Below are 20,148 nucleotides of genomic sequence, written 5' to 3' on the forward strand. Positions count from 1 at the left end.
TGGAGACCCCAGAGCTGAGCTCAGTGGAGGTTCCAGGGCTGTCACAGGAGTCACTTGGTGCCATGGGATCTGGATTTTGGGGTGCTGGAGCTGCCGGGAGTTGGGATGGCTCTGCCCCATCCCGTTTGGGGCTGTCAGCGCTGCCATCAGGCACAGTGGCACCTGGTGACCAGCATGTCCTCGAAGAGGCTGGACACCAGCCTGCCCTCGCTGTCCAGGTGCATCAGCACCATGGGGTCGTAGCCGGCGGGGACGCAGCAGGGCGGGGGGGTGGCCTTGGACAGGGAATGCACTCGGGATTTGATCTGGGCGTGCATGCTGGCCGGTTTGTAGTTGTGGGGGCAGGAGCCCTCGCAGAACCTCATGTAGTAGCTGTTGGGGGCGATGACCCAGTCCGACCAGCCGATGTCCTGGAAGGAGACCTTCAGCGACTTCAGGCAGCACTTCCCATCGCTCTTCCCGCACTCCTCCTCCAGCCCCCGAGCTCTCCTGGCAGCCCGGGCCGGCTTCTCCTGCGTTTCCACCTCCAGCACCAGCGTTTCCCCCCCGGAGGTGGCCAGGGCAGCCGAGACATCCGCGGTGAAATCCAACTGCAGGCGCAGCGTGGCCTCGGGCCCGGCCAGCCAGGGCTGGATGGCTCCTGTCAGCTCCAGGCTCCGGGAATCCCGGTCCAGCTCTCGGCTCAGCAGGAGCTGGGGGGTCCCCTCAGCCCCCCGCAGGGTGTAGATGGTGACCCGAGGTGGCACCGAGGCGCCGGGAGGGGACAGCGGCTGCTTGAAGAGTTTCAGCTCTGCCTGCAGCACCCGGAGCTGCCGGTGGAAATCCGCGGTGCGGGACAGCAGGAGGTGGTAGCGGTGGGGACCGCGGGGGTCCCGGTGTCCCTGCGAGTCCCGGTGTCCTTCAGGGTCCTGATGTCCCTCGGGGGCTTCCAGCCAGCGCAACACTGCGGGGACAGAGGGGACAGCTCGTGTGAGAGCCGGCAATTCCCCGCCAGCCCGGGCTCGGGATCAGCTCCTGCCAAGCCCCCGCTCGCAGGGAATCACCCACGGCCTGAGGGATGCTGGAAATCCTTTGCTCTGCTCGTCCTCAGAGCCGCCATCTCCAGGGACCCCCAGGCTGGAGGGTCTCAGCTTTGCTGGTGCCAGAGAAGCGCCCCAGGACCCATCAGAGCACCCCCGACCGTCCCATCCCAGCCCAAGCAGCAGGAGGGGAAACGCGTTAATTCCCTAAATTATTTCCCTAAATCACCCCCAGATGCAGATAAACCCCCGGACTGGAGCTGAAGCTGGGGATCGAGGGATGGCACCTCCCTTCTTCCTTCCGCTCACCCCCAAACCCCTCGAGCCCCACTCCGAGCCCCCGAGCTGCCGCTGGTCAAAGCTTTCATCCCAACCCCCAATTTTCGGTGGTTTTAAGCAAAAAGCGGCGACTCCTCCCCACTTCCAGGCCAAAGGAAGGAGCAGGATAAGGATGAGCGTGGCCACGGTGCTGCATGCCCGGTCATGTCCCCGGGCAGCGGGGTGACATTCCCGGGTGCGGGACACGCTGGGACAAACGGGTGTCCCGGGGGGATGAGGCTCGGGGGGTGGCACGGAGCCACCGACACTTACAGGTGGGGGTCAGGCGGTGCAGCCGCCGGGTCCCGGACACGGCTTCCTCCTCTTCCTCCCCCTCCCGGCTCCGGTTCCCCGCCAGCTCCGCCACTTTCTGCCGGTAGAGCCGCTGTGCTCTCTGGATGCTCTCCTGGTCCAGCGGGCGGCGGGGGACGGGGGGAGCCGACATTCCCAGCCGCTCCAGGATCTCCTTTTTGACGGCTTCCAGCTGGAACCTGTCCTGGTGCCACTTGTGGGGCCGGGAATCCACGGCCGAGAGGAGCAGCAGGAGCTGCAGGCAGGTGAGGGCGGCCCCGCTCGGCATCGCTGTCCTCAGCATCCCGCAGAATCCCGGCGGATCCGGGGCAGGATTTACTCCCAATCCTTGTGCAGAGGCCGGTGCTGCTGCTGCCGGCGGTGCTGCCAGGGGAATGAATGAAGAGGACCAGACCTGACTTTATAGGAGCGAACTTTGCCCGCCCTCCGTCCCCCCTCCCCGGAGAGTGACGCCGGAGAGCTCCCGGCAGGAATCTCTCCTCTCCGCCTGGCATTTCCAGCAGGAGCTCCGGCAGTGCTGGAGCCGGGGGATGTTCAAGCTGGTTTGCAGCTGCGGAGATGAAAAACACGGAATGCTCCTTTTCACACACAAACATTTCCCTTCTACCTCCCGTTTTCCCTATGGAGGGCAGGGCTCGGGGAATCCCTCTCACCTCCATCCCCCGGCGGTGGCGGAGCGGGGCGATGGAGAGGGGCTGATGATGATGATGATGATGATGATGATGATGATGTGCGCTGCGGGCAGCATTCCAAGCACGGATTTCCCATCCCCGGGCACCTCGCGGGTCGGGTGGCCGCCATCGAGCGGGGCTGATCCGCTCCTTCCCAAAATCCCAGCGGATCAGGGACGGGTTGGGGAAGCGGCAGCTCGGGCTCGTGGCCGAAGGATCCGCACGGGTTTTTATCCCAGCGGCCAGGTGAGGCCGAGGGATGGCTTCATCCCCAGCCTGGATCCTTCTGAGGCAACCGTGGCCGGGGTTACGTCATCCCGAAGGGAGGCAGCGGGGATGGAGCCGGGAGCGCCCGGTGGCTCGGATCCAGCGGGGCCGCGTGTCCCGGGCAGCACCGTGCCAGAGCGCTCCGGCCAGGAGCAAATCCACAGTGGGAACGAGCCCCAGCACCGCTCTTCTCCCGGCTTCTCCTCAGGGATGCTCGGAGCGGAGGGATGAGAAGCTGCCGGTGGCGTGAGGAAACGGGCAGGTCCCGCCGGGGCAGGCGAGGCCGTTCCCGAGTGTCCTGAAGTTGATCCAAGCTCCTGGAGCTCAGCTGTGCTCCAGCCAGGGATGAACGTGCACTAATCCCCTGATTTATTGCTGTTTATCCCCCGCTCCTCCTCGGGGCTCGGCTCCAGCCTTGCCCCGGCTTTTCTCACCCCGTTTCTCACGAGGTTGCCCGAGGCAAAGCCGAGACCGAGTGTTTCACCCTGAACCACGGGAAGGGAGAAGTTTTGTGAGGATGAGCACACGGAGGGGATTGTCCCGGCCCCGGCTCCGCTGCCCTGCTCTGCAGGATGGAGCCCCCCAGATCCCCTCCCCATTTCACTGTTTTTCCCTTCCCACAGCGTCCACCTCGGAAGGAAATCCCAGGTGTGGTTCACAGGGAAACCTCAGCTTTATCTCCGAGGCTTCCTCCCGTGTGGATTTGGGCACCCCGAGTGGGACATTTCCCATCCCTCCAGCAGGTGGGCAGGGATGAACTCGGCTCCTGGAGCACCTTCCCACCGGGAATTCCCAGAGCCCCAAGCCTGCTGTGATCCCTCTCCCAGGGATTTTATCAGCCGGGGTGACTGCAACCCTCCAGCCTCCCAAATCCAGGGAGGAAAGGAGAAGGAGCATCACCCCAGGAGGACACAAATGCAGAACCACCCCAACCATTCCCTCCCCTCCCGACATCTCGGTGTCCACATCAGCCACCAGCCCCCTCCGCCGTGCCCAGGGTGCCAAATGTGCTGATCCAGAGCCGAGATGGAGCCCTTGGAATGTCTGGGTGCAGGAAGAGGCCCCAACCTCTCCGGTGACATTGAGCAAGACCTGGCAGAAACCCCGAAATCCCGAGGTTCTGCTTTTGCAATGGATTTTCTGCCCGTGGGCGCGAGCCCCGTATCCAGGAGTGACGCACTCCGAGAGCATCAAAGTTTGCTGGAGCCGGATGTTTTCCCCCAAAGGCGCCAGCAGTGGAAACTGGAGATTTACAGCCCAGCAAGGGCCATAAAAGAGGGATTTTGGGAGCCCTGGTTTGATCCTGAGTGAGCGATGATGAAATGTCCCAGCGTGTCCTCACCAGCCTGCAAGAGGGGATTGCGCAGCCGCTGCATCCCACGTTTCCTCAGCTCTTCCTGGTCACACTGGGTGCTGAAGGTCAGGTTAATCCAGAGCCTTTTCCCAGCAGGGTGAAGGTTCCTCTCCAGTTAATGCATCCCATGTGGGTCCCTGGCACGGATCTAGAGCGGGGATGCCGGGGGGATTGTGGTTCCCAGGGAAAGAGCAGCTGGGATGGGCTGAGGGAGAGGAGGATTGAACTCTGGGGAGGCCAGGAAAAGCTCAGATTGTGCACTACTGAACCTGGAAAGGTGTGGAAGTGTCCAAGGCCAGCTTGGATGGGTCTGGAGCACCTTGGGACAGTAGAAGGTGCCCATGGCAGGGGTGGAATGGGATGGGCTTTAAGGTCCCTTTTTTTTCCAACAAAACCATTCCATAATTCCAAATAAATAACGTTTTTCCCTTCTCCAGATGCTGGTGGTCGGTGGGGAGGGTGGCAAGGACACAGAGCAGGGGGCTCCAGAGGGCTCCAACTCCCCAAAATGCAGGAAATTCCCTGCAGCTGCCCGAGCTGGCAGAAACTCAGGGTTTTTTTGGGTTTTTTTGCAGAGTTCCTTGTTACAAGAGTGGCAAGAGGGGAAGTGCTGCCTTCCAGATTTTAGAGCTATCAGTTCCTCGCAGCTGTCGAGCAAAGGATCCCCAAAAAGTGCCCAGAGACCCCTGGGACCGACAGAGCGGGATCAGATCCTTCCCACTTCCTACAGACCTCAGTGCTCCCCAAAACCACTCAGGCTGAGCAAGCTGGATGCTGCAGGGAGGATATTCCCTGGAAAAAAGGCAATTTGTGCTTTCCCATGGTGTTTTTTCATCCAGAGGATAAGAAGGGAGAAGCAGCCTGGCTGCTGCCACCACACAAAGCTCCAGGCAGCCCCCGGGGCTTGGCCTCAAGGGAAGTTGGAGCTGGAAACTCCAGGAATTATTCGGGATGAGAAATCCCTCAGAGAAGGCAGAGCCCCAGGTGGGGTTTGCTCCATCCCAGCTCATTTCAGGTCTGGAAAGGGGCACGGAGGGATGTGGGACGGGGCTCTCCCTCTGCTGCCAGCGTGGGATGTTTGGGAAGCCTCATCCCGTGTTTTCCCATCCCGCTGTCACGATGAATCGGCAGAGTGGACGCCACGGTGACCTTTGGATGTTTCCAAATCAAAGACAACCAGGAGGGGTCAGGAAAGCAAAAAGCAGCTTTGGCCCTGTCACAGCAGGAATCGCATTTTTCTCCCTTTGCTGCGAGTTTACGGCATCTCCCAAAAATGAGACTTCTGCTCCACTTGGACAAAGACATTCCTGCCCCGGCTGCACCCGCGGTCAATGATTAACTCCGAGTCCCAGCCCCCTCAGCCCAGGAAGTGCAGGAAATGCCTCTGCTCCGACCTCCAAAAATGGAAATCTGGCTTGGGAAGTCCTCACTCACCCCACAACCACCCGGAGATGCTTTTGGCACCAGGATGTTCTCTGCTTCCCAAGGAGCTTCTTTCCGGGATGGGCTCCCTGGATTTCCAGGTAGGGTCTGTGCTCCTCTGAGATGATTTTCAGTTTACAGACATTAAATAGAATCCCTTGAGAGCATCATGGACTTGGACTTCCTGATCCTGGTGGTCCCTTCCAGCTCAGGGTATTCAGGGAACAAGCTCAGCCTGGCCAGGATTGATGGGACGGTTATTGAGAAGCAGCTTTAAAAAGCAGCTTTTTCATAGTGGGAGCATCTTCCTGTTCAATCCCATCCTTCCAAAGTGCCAGAACAGCCTTTTCCTTCAGTTCTTGGTGTGGATCCAGGAGGTAATCCCAGGCCAAGGCTTTTGGGAGCATTGTGATCCCTTGGGAAGGTGGTTCCGAGCCCAAGAATGAAGCTCAAGGTTCCAAGGGAGCCAGATCAGCTCTAAATCCTTCCTCCAAAAAGCTTTCCAACACTGAGCAAGGGGAAAAAATGGTTGGAAGGAACCAAATCCAACCTGGGCACGTCCCAGAGCAGCATCTCTTTTACCAAGGAAACCCTTAGGACACAATAAAAGGGAAGGATAACCTAGAAAGTTCCTTTAAACTGTAGGATTTTAAGTGTGGATGCTTTAAATGATGGGAAAAATTGTTGAAGGAAACCAAACCCAACCTGGGCACATCCCAGAACAGCAAACCTTCCATCAAGAAAAATGCTACAAGGAAAGACAACCCCAAAACCTCCTTAAAACCATAAGATTTTGAGAGCCAGGATGATTTTTGAAGCACAAAACACAATTTTGGACGAGGAACGAGGACGGAAGCTGCCGGAGAATTTGGGGAAGTCGCTGTCAGTCCGACCTCCAGGAGAAATAAACATATTTATTTGTGAAGACGGACACGGATGAGGCTCCACGTGCCCATCAGGAGGGAATTAGTCACCGGAGCGTGACTGGGGAAAGGGATGTGTACACAGGGCACGTCGCTCCCGCATGGAGCATCCACGGCAGCGGGAAGCAGCTGGAGAGAAGCAGCACACAGAGATTTTTCCCCCCAGGCTGGAGCCGTGGTGCCGGCTGGGAAGTGGCCAAGAAAATCCCATCCCTCAGCAGAGAATATCCATCTGCATCTCCTGGATGCGGGCAGTGAGGGAAAGCCGCGGTGAGGAGCCCCGGGATGGGGAATTATTGATCCAGAGCATCATCCCTGGCATGGGGAGCTCATCCCGGGAATTCTGCGCTGAGCTGGGAGCGTGTCCATCCCCAGGAACCCATCCCAGGGGGTGAGAGGAGGCGGATCCTGCCCTGGGATGTGGAGTGCCCTGGGATGTGCCCGCACAAGCCTCACCCGAGGCAGCCAGGGCAGGAAATTCCAGCCATTCCCCTGCCGCAGCTGCGAGGTTTGGGGGGAAGCTCTGGGGACCCCTCCCGCAGCACCTTCAGCCGGAGCTCGGCTTTGATTTGCAAGCTGGGAAAACAGGGAGAGGGAGCAGCTGCCAGATGGACGCTGCCCAAAAATCCCACCTCGTTTAGGAAGGGGCTGGGAAGCGGGAGGAGCTGGGGAGGAGGAAAGAATGGCAGTGGAGGAGAAGGAAGAATTAAAATCTTTGAGGGGCCAGTCCACCAAAGGGATCTTCTCCATGAATCTCTGCCTCTCCACCGAGGGATCTGAGCTCCATCAGGAGCCTCCTCACCAAGGACAAAATCTTGGATCGGTCCCCCCGGAGGGTTCTGTTTGCAAAATGACCTCATGAGCACATGAGTTAGCCGAGGCATGACATCAGCCCGGGAACACCGAGCAGGAAAAGCTTCTCACCTTGTAAAGGGAATTAAAAGGAGTGAAATCATCAGGGCTTGGCTCCTCGGAGCTCAGATTCCTGCTCACCTGTGAGGGAGATCCCAAAGCTCCTGGAGTGTGCTGGGTGTTGGTGGGTGGAATAAAAGCTCCATCTCCAAGAAGAGGCTGGAGAGCTCAGCAGGATCACCATGGCAGCTCAGGAGAAAAAAAAAATAAATAAAAAAATCCTAGAATTAAGGCATAAAAAAGACAGAGAAAAAGCAGAGATTCCACAGGAATAGTGAGTTTTTCCTTTCTGATCCTTGCTCCAGACAAAAAAATCTCCTGGAGTGGGGGCACGGAGCATGGTGTGACCTCCCTGAGCCTCATTCTGCCAGGGTACCCCAGGTTTGCCCTGGGTTTTAATTACCTCGGGTAATGAATCCAACTCCATCCTGCTCCACCCGGATCCCGTGGAGCTGCTGGCGAGGGGTGACCCCAGCCCCGGGGCTGTGCTGCTGTCCCTTCCCGGTGACATTCCCTGTCCTGCCACAGCAGGAAAGTGGGGACCAGGAGAAGCCCCCAGGACCTTGCCAGGGCTGCAGAGGGTCTGTAGCCTCCAGCTGTCCTGGATCCAGCTGGAATTACCCAGTGCTGCATTCCCTGGATCCAGCTGGAATTACCCAGTGTTGAATCCCCTGGATCCAGCTGGATTTACCCAGTGTTGAATCCCTTGGATCCAGCTGGATTTACCCAGTGTTGAATCCCTTGGATCCAGCTGGAATTATCCCGTGTTGCATCCCTTGGATCCAGCTGGATTTACCCAGTGCTGCATCCCTGGATCCAGCTGGATTTACCCAGTGTTGAATCCCTTGGATCCAGCTGGATTTACCCAGTATTACATCCCCTGGATCCAGCTGGATTTACCCAGTGCTGCATCCCTGGATCCAGCTGGATTTACCCAGTGTTGAATCCCTGGATCCAGCTGGATTTATCCAGTGTTGCATCCCTTGGATCCAGCTGGATTTACCCAGTGCTGCATTCCCTGGATCCAGCTGGATTTACCCAGTGTTGCATCCCCTGGATCCAGCTGGAATCATCCCTTGTTGAATCCCTGGATCCAGCTGGATTTATTATTTTTATTTTTGCACCCTCTTGGATCACCATGGAGCTGTCCAGGTGTCCTGGATCAAGCTGGAGCTGTCCAGTTGTTGCGTGCTCTGGCTGTCCTGGATCACTCTGGATGTGTGGAGGGGTCCCACCCACCCCAATTCCCATTTCCAGGCTGGGATGTGGGGCTGCAGGACCCTCCCCAATTCCCAGATCCAGGTGGGGATGTGGGGCTGCAGGACCCTCCCCAATTCCCGGATCAGGTGGAGCTCTGGGGCTGCAGGACCCTCCCCAATTCCCATTTCCAGGTGGGGATGTGGGGCTGCAGGACCCTCCCCAATTCCCGGATCAGGTGGAGCTCTGGGGCTGCAGGACCCTCCCCAATTCCCGGATCAGGTGGAGCTCTGGGGCTGCAGGACCCTCCCCAATTCCCGGATCAGGCTGGGATGTGGCACCAGGCTGTGCCCGCGGTGACACCGAGGCTGGATGGCAGCACCATCTGGTGGCACCAGCCCTCCCAGCCAGCCCAGATTTCCATCCCTGGAGGGGGTCAAGGTGGATGGGAACACGATTTAGGGCACACAGGAGTGAACAGGTTTGTCCCAACCCTTAAAACCAACAAGGGCGACAGCAGGCTCAGAGTTAAACTCTTTTATTTCCTTTGAAACAGGGGTTTAAATCCTCAAGTTACAAAGTCCAGTCTGGCAGTACAAGCTGGGAGCGCGTCGCTGGTCCCTGACCCCACAGCACATCGGGATTGTTGGGATTTACAAGGCACTGCAAGAACACACGGAGACAACAGAAGCCCTGACGGGTTGGGATCGGTGCTCCAAGAGTCCTGACAAGCACGAGGTGACACCTGAGATGCCCACACAGACACTGCTGGCTCCACAAGGGACACACAGAGGGCTGGAAAAGGCTCTGGACAAACTCCTCGCTCCAAGAGGAGGCGGAAAAACCCTCAGGAATTGGGGCCAAGCCAACCAAAAGTGAGGATGGAACAGCAAAATTCTGTTTCTCCCTCCGGCAGATCCGTGTGTGTGTGTGTGTGGGCACACCTGGGGAGCTCAGTGCAGCCTCTGAGGAGCACCCACGGATAATAATGGGGATTCCCACAGATTCAGGGGTTTCCAGCCCAATTTTTGCACCCACACATCGGGCAAATCCACCCCCAGCACCCCCATTCTGCTTCCCAAACGTGAGCCCAGCACAGGACAAGGCACTCCCTGATCATCGAAGTAAACATTTGTGATTTAAGAGGCTGGTGCAATCGAAAACCTGAAGGTGGATTTTGAAGTACCACGGAGTTTTCCCTAAGGGCAGTGATAGTTTCATTTCCCATCTTTAATTCCTGTTGGTGGGGAGGCATTTCCTTCCCTACTTTGTCTGAAAATGAGCAGAAGCAGGTCCCAGCTTTCCACGAATACCTCGAAGAATTAACAACTCCCTCAGCTCTGGAGCTTTGGCAGAATATCCCTTTCAGCACATAAGACACTCATCAGACAGGAATACAAGGGTTTTTTTTATGAAAAAGTGCACTTTTTACTGCAAAAAAAATTAGGGATTCTGGTGCAAAAGTAACAAATCCATCTAGATCGAGATGAGTATTTATGGTATCAGCAAAGGGGGGTTTTCTCCAAGTCAATAAATTTAGAAAGAGCCTTTGCAACTCTGAAATTCCTATCGTTAAAATAAAATTAAATCATTAAAATATTATTGGATAAAGTATTAAAATAAAAGGAGGTAAGAGGGAGGAAGTTACCTTGGGAAAGGATCTGTACAAATTCATTGCTGAGAAATTAATCTGCGCTGTGGGGGTGAAATCTGGAAATCAGAATGATGAAAAGCCCCACAGAAAACACTTTTTATGCCTAAAGATCTTGATTTTCAGTCAGATTTCAGACACCACCACTCCCTCCTGCAGCAGCTCCGTGTCTGAGCCTTGGCTGGGGTGAGAAATCCAGGAGAAATCCAGAAGATTCAGGAGTCACAAGGAATTAAACCACAACCCCCCACACACAGCCAGACATTCATTGCTGCTGCAGCTCCTGTGGGAGTAGGGATTCACCAAATTCCCTCCTTTCCAGGGTTTTCCCATTTTTGGTTTGAAGAAGCTCCTCCTCCTCCTCCTGCAATTCCTAAAAAATTCCTTAAAAAAATCCGCCCACCAGGGCAAGGAGTCAGAGAATCCCAGGATGGGTTTGGGTTGGAAGGGACCTCAAAGATCCCCCAGTTCCAACTCAACTCAAGATTATTCGAGCCTCAGAAGAAACTTCAGTGGATTTTTAACTTTTTTTAAGACCTTTCCTTACCAAAACCAACAACCCTGGGAGCCTGTGCTGCCTGAGCAGGCCTGGAATCTCCCAGGTTTTTATTCCAGGAATATTCCCCTTTGCCAGCTGCTGAGGCACTGGGAAGTTCAATATTGCCTGTTTGGGACACAGGGGGGGTTGGATGCTACATCTACACCTGGCCCCAGGTGAGTTCAGACACAAAACACCTTTTCCTATGGGATTTTCCACAGCACAAATCCCACGGAGGTGACAATTCCCACATTCCTGGATCCTCAAGGGATGTTTTGCTGCCGTGGGCATCGCCACCCCCACGGCTCCGAGGAATCACCGATCCCGAATTCATCCCAGAGCACAGCAGCTTTTCAGGTTTATTTTTGTGGTGTCTCAAACCCTGCAGGTTTGAGGTTCCTCCTGGGATAACTCAGCAGTTCCTGGCTGCAGCCTCACGTCACAACCACGCTCCACAACCTCAAACCCTCTTCCTGACCTTTCCATCCTTTCCCACCTCTCCGGAGGTTGGGGAATGCTCCAGGTTAAGGTGAACTGCTCTGCAGGAGCTGCCAGACTCCCATGTTCTCTCCCCAAAACTGCCCCCCACCCCAAAAAATTCCAAACCCCTCGGGTTGAGAGGATCAAATCCCACAGGAATCCTCCCAGGCTCCTTTTTCCTGGGGTTTTAAAGCAGATTCCCAAGTTTCATTCACCTCCCGACAGCAGCATCACCAAACTGAGACATTCCTGAGTCTCTGGAGCTCCTCAAAATCCCTCTGCAGCACTTTAGGGCTGGAACCATGAAATTATCATCCCAAACACTCCCCAACACGTGGGCCAGACCCTGCTCCAGGCAGATAAATGACATCAGACCCAATCCAGCAGAACCTCCCTAATCCTCTCTTCCACACCAAAAATCCTCAGCCCCGTTTTCCCCCCCTCACCTTTATCCCCAGAGACAATTTTGCTGTCACAGCACCCTAAAATTCCAGATTTTTTCCTGTTTTTACATTTTCCCCACATTCCAGGCACGGGAATGAACATTCCACCTGAACTTCCTATGCTTTTACTCCCTAGCACAAAGGTTTTGGGGTTGGCAACAGGTCTCTCCCAGTCAGTGCAAATTAGCAAATTCTATTAATTGATGATGTGGGAAGCAAATAGGATTTAGCAAAAAATATCAGCTTTTTGAAGCTCTGCATCAGTTTGATGTCCTGTTCCCAAATAAAACAGGGATCTGTAGGAAAAGCTTTGTGAATTGAACAACAACAACAACAAAAAAAAGCTTAAAAAACTCCCCCAACCCCAGAGTATTTAATTTAGGTCATATTAAATAAAATTAGTTCAATGCCATTTTTCCCAAGTTGGGCTACAGGAAATTTCTCTACCACCAAGACACCTTTTATAAACACAACCTCAGGCTAATTTCCCAAAAACCCCCCACAAAAGAAAGAATATAAAATAAATTATGTTTCCTAAGGAGCTGATCACGTGGAGCTTCCCAAAAAAACAGATTGGGAGGAAAAGCACAGCTCAAAGCAAGTATGCTCCAAAAAAAAAAATGGGATTTTTAATGCTGACACACCCAAGGGCAAGCACTGCAGTCCTCAAACTCCAGCAGGCTCCGGATTTTCCCCTGGAACAGCAGAGAGCACCCAGGGAAAGGAATATTTTTAGGTTGTGAACAGGATATAACTCCCCAGGCTGAAGAAAGCCGCGTGGGAAGAGGCTCTGCCCACGGAACTGCTGCTGTCTGTGCTCCCTGCTGATGGATCCTGAGCCACCAGCCACATCCAGGGGATCTCCAGAGGGTGCAGACAAGGGATGGACAGGGAATTTCTCACCTGGAGATGCTGATTCCTCATGGAGCCCACCCTGCTCCTGCTCCCACCCCTCTGCAGGTCCCACCTCCCGCCCCTGCTGGGATTCCACACTTGGAGTTTTGGTGTGGCCTCACCAATCTGTTGATTTTCCACCTGCATTTCATCCATTCCATCCACAGCTAGGTTACAGGTGAATTCCTGGGAATTACTCCATCACCAAACCCCCAGGGATATTCCTCTTCCCCAAGTTCAGCAGCTACAAAACACCCAGGACAAAAAGAAACTTCTCACCAACAAAGGAATAATCCTACAGGGATAAGGAGCTCAACTAATCACACAAAAAAAAACCCCAAAATCCAAAACCAAACAAAAAAAACTGCGTCAAAGCACGAAGATTTCAACAAAATATTAAATAGAATAAATTACTAATCAGGAAATCTGACAAGTGCTACCTCAGATTCGATGGGAACCACAATATCTCACTTGAAGGCAAATTCCTCTGAGCAGGAAGGACTGGATAGTGAAAAGAGAAGGAATTTCCTTGGGTCTATCCAAAAAAAATCCTGCTCAGGTGCCCCCAGCAGAGCCCTTGCAGCTGCAAAGTCTTTGTCCCATCTCAAGGAGTGGTTTTGTCCTGTCACCAGATTTCTCCTGGCAAGCTCAGGGCAGCTCTCACTGAGAGTTACTATAGCAGAGCCAGTCAGCACCAGAGAAAATTCAAATCACGGGGGTTTAAAACCTTTAAAACGTTGGTTTTTTATATATTTGTATCTATTTGTGAAAGCATCTGTTCAAATCACAGATTTCTTCACTCAAATGGCCTCTCCACGAGGCCTCAGCTCCCACTTTTCTGTCTGTTCCTGCTCCCACTTCAGCAGGGTTTTCGCTGGAATCTCAAAAAATTTGGCAGCAAACCTCCACACAGGACCAGCATCACCCACCTGCTGAGATCCTGCGTGTACCCTTCCCCAAAAGAATTCCTGGGAAAGCTCCCACAAGCAGCACCACTTTTGCACCCTCCCATTGGGAGGGGGGGAACACCAAGAAAGAGCCTGGAATCCTCACTCCAAGCAAAATTCCTTAAATTTCAAATCATTGCCTCTTTTGGTTCCCAGGCAGTGGGATTGGGTTGAAAATCTGACATTTTGATTTTGCAGGGTGTCTTTCCCATCTGCATTTTTAGGCCTCCACTCAATCAAAGGTGGAATTGGGATCTCAGTTAAACATGATTCTCCTAAACTGGAAAAAGAGGGAAAATTTGCAGCTAAGGAAGTTTTAAATTTAAAAAATTCAACCTTCACGTTAAAAACAGCATCGAGCACCAAGAGCACAGCACAAAGATCTCCTGTGGGCCCTCAGCAGAGCTTTTTACCCACCACTGATTGGTTTCAGACACACTTGAACCGAGGTGTTTGGTACAGGAGGTCCATGATTTGAGGGAGGGAGATGGCCAAGAAAGAGGCAGGAAAGATCTGGAAAGATTCAGGAGTCAGGCTCCAGAAAAAAAATAAAAATAATAAAAAATCCAGCTGGATTTGGGTTCCAAAAGAAACCCCAAACACCTTCTACTGCAGCTACAGAGACCCTCTGGATATTTGGAGGATGTGGAGTGAGGAATCAGTGCCTAAAATCATTTTCCATTCCAGCAAAGCGATTTCAGGCTCCTCACCAAGCTCTGCTTTCCAGGACAATCCCAACTCCAGTCGTCCTTCCGAATCATCACCTTGAATTTGGGTCAGGAGAGGGGGAAAACAAACCCAAAACCAAGTGAAAGCAAACCTTCCAAGTCAGGAATTAGCCATGAGAGAACTGGGTGAGCAATTCCCTGCACCTGAAGGCTGAGTCCAGGTGAGGATCCATTCCCTGGGATCTCCCAGCACACATCCTTCAGGAATCTTCAGGAATGAAGAGCTGCAGGTGTTTTAGAGAAGAGATTCTGAATCCTTTGTTGATCAGGCTGAAACTCACAGATTCAACAAAAAAAAAAAAATGTTAATTTCTAGAAGCAGAATTTGTGGAATTCTCTTTTTTTTTTTGAAGTCTCCAATTCTGTGTCCAGAACCATTTTTTGTTGTTGGGTGGTTTATTTTTTTGTTGTTTTTTTTCCTTTTTTTTTTCTCTTTTATTTCTTTTCCCCCCACAATACTTTGGCAGCAGGGAAAATTTTTGGAAGTGCAATACTAGGAGAGCTCCTGGCCAGGCTCAGTGTTCATGTTGACAATTGATTTTGTCTTCAGAATGCTCCAAAACATCCAGCATTTCCTCTATGATGGCCTGCAGGGCCCGGCCCAGCTGTTCTGCAGAATAAGGTTTCCCCAGAGGAGGCACGTGGACAAATGCTGACCTCCCACGGCTCTGGTACAAGGAGGTGTAGTAGGTGAAGTCACAGAGGTACCTGGAACACAAAACCAGAGATTATTCAATTCAGATAAAAAAAATAAAAGGGGTAAAACCAAATAAAATGAGCTGTAGGTTCCCATTGTTCGGCACCTGGGGGTTAGGGGGGTAACGTGGAAGGTAAGGTGGGAATTGTGAGTCTGGGATTGTTTTAATGAAATTTAGGATAAAAAATGCGGAGATTTCTCTTTTATTTCCCCCCCTGAGCACTGAAAAGCAGGTGGTATGGGCAGCCCTGAGAAGTGAAAGGCGTGGGAGGCTTCAGACAGCCGTGAATGTGGCACCTGGGGACACGTGGTGGCCTTGGTTGGACCCGATGATCTGAGAGGGCTTTTCCCACTTCAGTGGTTCCATGGAAAGCGTGGGGGATTGTAGGGGCCTCAGGAGCCCGAGGGAACAGGAGTGACACAGACACAGGAGGCTGTGGCTGTCCCTGGATCCCTGGAAGTGGCCAAGGACAGCCTGGATGGGGTTTGGAGCAGCCTGGGATAGCGAGAGGTCCCTGCCCCTGGCAGGGCTGGGGTGGGATGGGATTTAAGGTCCTTCCAGCCCAAACCAGCCTGGGATTCCCTGATTCCATCAACAGGGGGACAAGATGGTGTTGGCCAGGCTTGCAGGGCCTGAGGGGCTCCAGGAGAGCTGGGCTGGGACTGGGGACAAGGCCTGGAGGGACAGGACACAGGGAATGGCTCCAGTGCCAGAGGCCAGCGCCAGCTGGGACAGTGGGAAGGAAGGAATTGTTCCCTGGGAGGGTTCAAAGCCAGGCTGGAGGAGAGAAGCTCCAGGGACACCTTGGAGCTGCTTCCAGAGCCTAAAAGGGCTCCAGGAGAGCTGGAGAAGGATTTGGGACAAGGGCTGGAATTCCAGGACACAGGGAATGGCTCCAAACCGGGAAAGGGGAATCTGGGTGGGATATTGGGAAGGAATTCCTGGCTGTGAGGGTGGAGAGGGGCTGGGACAGAATTCCCACAGCAGCTGCTGGAATTATCCCAGTACACTGACGATCCATCCCTGGATCTATCCAAGAACTTCAGTGCTTGGAGCAACCTGGGTTAACACCTACAAAACCCTTAAGGTGCTTCCCAAGCCATTCCAGCATTCCCTGACCCCACATCCCCAGGGGTCACCCCTCACCTGCCAGCATCCTTGGAGATGGTGACGGTGACGTCCAGCCCCAGCGCCGAGACCCTCCTGCACACGGCGTCCATGTCGATGATGGAGTCGATGCACTCGGGGCCGCCCTCCACGCAGCACTGCGAGCCCGGGCAGAAGCGACAGTTGTCCAGCCCTTTGTAGCCCACGTTGTGGCCACACTTCTCCAGGGTGACGGTGGTGGCCATGCCCGACACGCCCACGTGAACCACCAGCTGCCAGGGAACAGGGATGGGGTGGGATTGTGGAAAATCCTGGTGGGATCTCTGATATCCCTGCCTGCCCTGACGCTCCGTTCCCTTCTCCAAACTCCCAGCCCAGCTCTCCTGGAGTCACTTTAGGGACTGGAAGCCTGGTGACATCTCAACCCTGTCACCGTGCTCGTGAAATCACAGACTCCTGTGGCTTTAGGTTCTGCATTTGGCACTCAATCCAAGGCTGGACTCGATGATCTTGGATCATTTTCCAGCCTAAATGATTCTGTGATGTGATTTTAAGGTTCTCCCCACCCCAAACCACTCTGGGAGTGCACGGTTCCATCCCCAGTGAAGCACAGAGGTGTTACAGGTGAGCACCAGAGGAACGAGGCAGTTTTATCATGGGCACAATTCTTCTCATTTCACCCCCTCCTGACCTAAATTGTGATTTAATCAGGGTGAAAAAGGAGCGTTGGCACCTTCACAGCTGCTGGAGGAGCCCAGGTGGCACAGACAAACCACAAGCTGTCTAGACAGCCCTCTGCAGTGGCCCCTTCACACCCCCTGCTCCTGGGAACTGGAGCACTGTAAAATCCTACAAATTCACATCTTCTCACCACAAAAGAGGAAAAGATCCAGCCAGGGACTCCCAGGCTGAGGGAATACATTAAAAAGGAGACTTCACATGGTGCCCACTGCAGACTCCAACCCTTTGCTGGGTGGTTTTTTCTCCTGCCTTTACTCACTCACTTGGGGACTGTGCTTCTTCCACAAGGCAGGGATGAGTCTCTGCACGGTCTGGTACTCGACAGGGACCTCGTAGACGTGTAGATCCACATCATCCCGCAGCCCCAGCTTCTCCAGCTCCTAAAAACACCAGCACAGCAAAACCAAGATGGTCAGAGACGAGATGAGCAGAGGATTTACTCCTGGGAGGTTTAATGGCAGAGCGAGGGACTAATACCAGTTTACACCAGGTTGTATAACCTCGTAAACAGCACCTGGAGTGAGTTTACAGCAACCACTGTAAAAAAAAAACAACAAACCCATAATGGGAACAACAAAGGCATCTCTCCACCTGTGTGAAGAGTTTCACCCACAGAACCGTTTGTCTGGCTCTGGTGTGTGTGTAACAAAGAAATCAACATTTAACTGACAATAGTTATCAGCAACACCCACGCTCCCAAGGAAATCTTGGCTCTGTTATTTATAGAGGGAGAGAGTCACAATCCCTGCTTCTTTCAAGGAGTGACAATGTGGAGAAGGTGGGACTGGAAGGATTTTATCCATCATCCAGGGCTGCTGGCCTGGAGAGTAATTTCACATTTATTTCCAGATAAAGAGCTCTCAGGGCTGGGTGACAGCGCTGGTGATTCAACTAAGCCAGTAAATTATTTCTCCCTCTCTAACATGAAAACACCCCAAATATCCTGGCAATAAATGGAGCCAACTTCCTTCAAACCTTTTAAAACACAAAGTGGCAGTTAAATAACTTGCAAAGACTTTAAAACCAGAGGAAAGGGTGGGGTTTCTTTTACTCCCCAGTATTTCTGGCTTTGTTTGATCCCAAAACTGGGAGTTTCCCCTACACACAGGTTCTCCCTTGCTCTCTCCAGTCCCACCAGTAAGGCTCCAGTTGGAGCTTTGTTCCTTTGGTACCTCCCAGAGCCATCAACCCCAAACTTCTCAGAACTCAAGGTCTGGAGCCTCTGGGGGAAAAAAAAGGGTTCTTAAACAAAACCATCAAACTTTGGAGCCAGGTAACACCAGGAAGCATTTTTCCAGTGGGAGAAGAGACCTTGGCCCATCATGTTTAAGGGAATCCTGTATCATCTAACCTGGATCAAGCTTTCTTCTTGTCACAAAATGCCCAAAATAGCTGTGGGTCTGAGGTAGGAACAGGTAAAAGCCATCAAAGGACAAAGGACATTTCAAAATACTCCTGAATTTATCTTTATTCCAGGTTTGGATTGGGTGACCAGAGCCACAAGCTGCTCTTTGAAGCAATTCTCAGGCTTTATTTTCCTCCTTGCAAGCTTCAGGCCAAGGAGTGCAGATCAGCTGTTTTCACTCTCCAACCTTGTATTCCCCCAGGTTAAAAATTAAAAATTAAAGGCACTTGAAAAGAAAAGACAAGTTGAGGTTTGAGGCCTCCCCCATTTAAACGTGAGCAGCGTCTTGCTATCGTTTTTCTGTGTTTTTATCAGCATGAGTGGTTTCCCACTGAGGAACAAAACACCTTTCACACTTGTACAGCCAAACCACGGCGATGTAACAAGATTTAAGGTAACTAAAACACCCAGAAAGGCCAAAGTGACGCTTTCACAGAGCAGCAGATATGAGCAACGATGATAAATCACCGGCTCTGGCTCCCAGGGCAAGGCTGATATTAAAGCCTTGCTGTATTGATTAGTGTCTGGCACACTCAGACATTCATTACCAGAGATGGATGTTAAGGGATGGCTCATCTCAGCTCCTCTGCACAAATCTGCCTCCAAAACCTCCCCTGCTTTACCTGGAGCCCCAACAAAGTGAAGGGCTTTACAAATGACACGATTCCAGCACCAGTCAGCCTCTTTAGGAAGAGAATAAACACTCTTTAGGACTGTTAACACCAACGAGTGATGCTGCTGAAGGTGGAGGATGACGAAGGAAACAGCTCCTAGGGATGGATTTGATGGTGGGAAGTTTTGCTGGATGAAAAGAGAACCCTCCCCACCTCCTCCAGCCACTTAAAACCTTAACTTTACCAATCCACAACTTTCCTTTTAACCAAGCCCAGCGCTCCATGATGAAGATGTTTGTAACCTTCCTCCCCCTCCCAGAACAACCTCTCCCCCCCAGCCCTGTCCACCTGACAAACAGAGCACACTGAACATGTGTGACCGATTCCCTGACCCCTCCACAATGCTGCTCTTTGTCAGCCTCTAATATCCTTATCAGGTCTGTCTAGACACCCTGACAGCAATTGTCCTTCCTAATGTCAGAATGCACTCTGACCTTTCTCCTCCTCCTCCTCCTCCTCCTCCTCCTCCTCAAGCACTCTGGGGGGGATGAAGGAGCCCAGCAGCTTCACAGTCCACAGGTCACACCTGTGCCCACACCTAACTCACAGCAGGGAGGGCAGAAAATTCACTGAGAAAAGCTCATTTTAGTCATTTCTTCTTGGAAGTTCCTCCCCAGAAAAAGTTGCAGAAGTGGAAGAAAAAAAAATAATAATTAAAAAGTCCTGAAGTGAAACGCTAAAGTGATGAAAACTCAAAGCAGCAAACCCAAATTAACGTGGAGTGGTTTTGCTGGAAGGCTTAAAATAAAGCAGAAAGGAGAATTTTCTTCCCACTGGTTTTATAGGAAAGTTCTCCCCTGAGAGTAAAAACCCAAATATTTAATCAGGGTTCTTTTTGGGGGGGTGAAATTTTCAAACTTTTCATTTTGGCAGCATTATTAGATTGCTGCTGCTGCTATTTAAGGTACCCATGTGTAAAAATCAGTCAGCTTGCAAAACCAGACAGAAATTCACTGCACTTCCAGGGAAAACTCACACCGTGTCCGTGTTCTGTGGGAGAAGCCAAATAAAACCAGGGAGGGGAAAAGAAAAAAAGAAGCGAATTTTATCCTCAGGATGCAGCACAATAAAAGATGTAATAAACCAGAACTAGCTCAGCCCTAGAGCTAGGAAGGATTTACAAAGATTGTTTAATTGATTTTTCTTCTATTAAAATGCAGATCACACCGTCTGGGATTCGGGAACTCAGACACGCCTTTGTGTCCACTCCGCTCCATGAAGTCCCCGTCTGAAACTTGCACAATGCCCACCTCGCCCAGGCTCAAAGACATGCTGTTCCTTTTTGTCTGGGCCTCTGGGGGCTGAGACAGGGGAAGGAAAGGCAAATCCTCCCCGCTGCCTCCGAGCTGATGTTTTCAGTCACAATAATCCGCTGGCGATGGAACAGGACGCGGAGCCTCCAATGCGGCTCCAGTTTGTACTCAAAACACCCCAGTTCTGGGTTTTA

General features: G+C 52.6%; 2 protein-coding genes across 4 annotated transcripts in view; both read right to left on the reverse strand.

Moving 5' to 3' along the window:
* Positions 1-6: 6 nt before the first annotated feature.
* On the reverse strand, positions 7-2,027 carry GDF15 (growth differentiation factor 15). The gene is made up of 2 exons (XM_033520143.1): positions 1,611-2,027; positions 7-943 (listed from the first exon to the last, which is right to left on the reverse strand). Exons 1-2 carry the CDS (start codon positions 1,930-1,932, stop codon positions 147-149), a joined length of 1,119 nt encoding a protein of 372 aa, XP_033376034.1. The 5' UTR covers positions 1,933-2,027; the 3' UTR covers positions 7-146.
* Positions 2,028-8,917: 6,890 nt separating this feature from the next.
* PGPEP1 (pyroglutamyl-peptidase I) overlaps positions 8,918-20,148 on the reverse strand; it is a 16,580-nt gene continuing 5,349 nt past the window's right edge. For 2 of the 3 annotated variants that reach the window (XM_019009121.2, XM_015651701.1), the window contains exons 3-5: positions 16,886-17,002; positions 15,921-16,153; positions 8,918-14,784 (exon numbers count right to left, since the gene is read on the reverse strand). In XM_019009121.2, the coding sequence (XP_018864666.1) occupies positions 14,592-14,784; positions 15,921-16,126 (399 nt within the window). In that variant the 5' untranslated portion in view covers positions 16,127-16,153; positions 16,886-17,002 and the 3' untranslated portion in view covers positions 8,918-14,591. Of the gene's footprint in view, positions 14,785-15,920; positions 16,154-16,881; positions 17,003-20,148 lie in introns of those variants that run through there. The other variant, XM_033520147.1, reaches the window with a different exon arrangement.

The sequence above is a fragment of the Parus major genome, chromosome 28, assembly GCF_001522545.3.
Source record: "Parus major isolate Abel chromosome 28, Parus_major1.1, whole genome shotgun sequence".
In the NCBI taxonomy this organism is placed as follows: Eukaryota; Metazoa; Chordata; class Aves; order Passeriformes; family Paridae; genus Parus; species Parus major.

Coding starts and splice junctions, on each gene's coding strand:
- GDF15 (XM_033520143.1), bottom strand. CDS start 1,932: ATGCTGAGGACAGCGATGCCGAGCGGGGCCGCCCTCACCTGCCTGCAG. Junction 944..1,610: donor GCACCGCCTGACCCCCACCT/GTAAGTGTCGGT, acceptor CTGTCCCCGCAG/TGTTGCGCTGGCTGGAAGCC.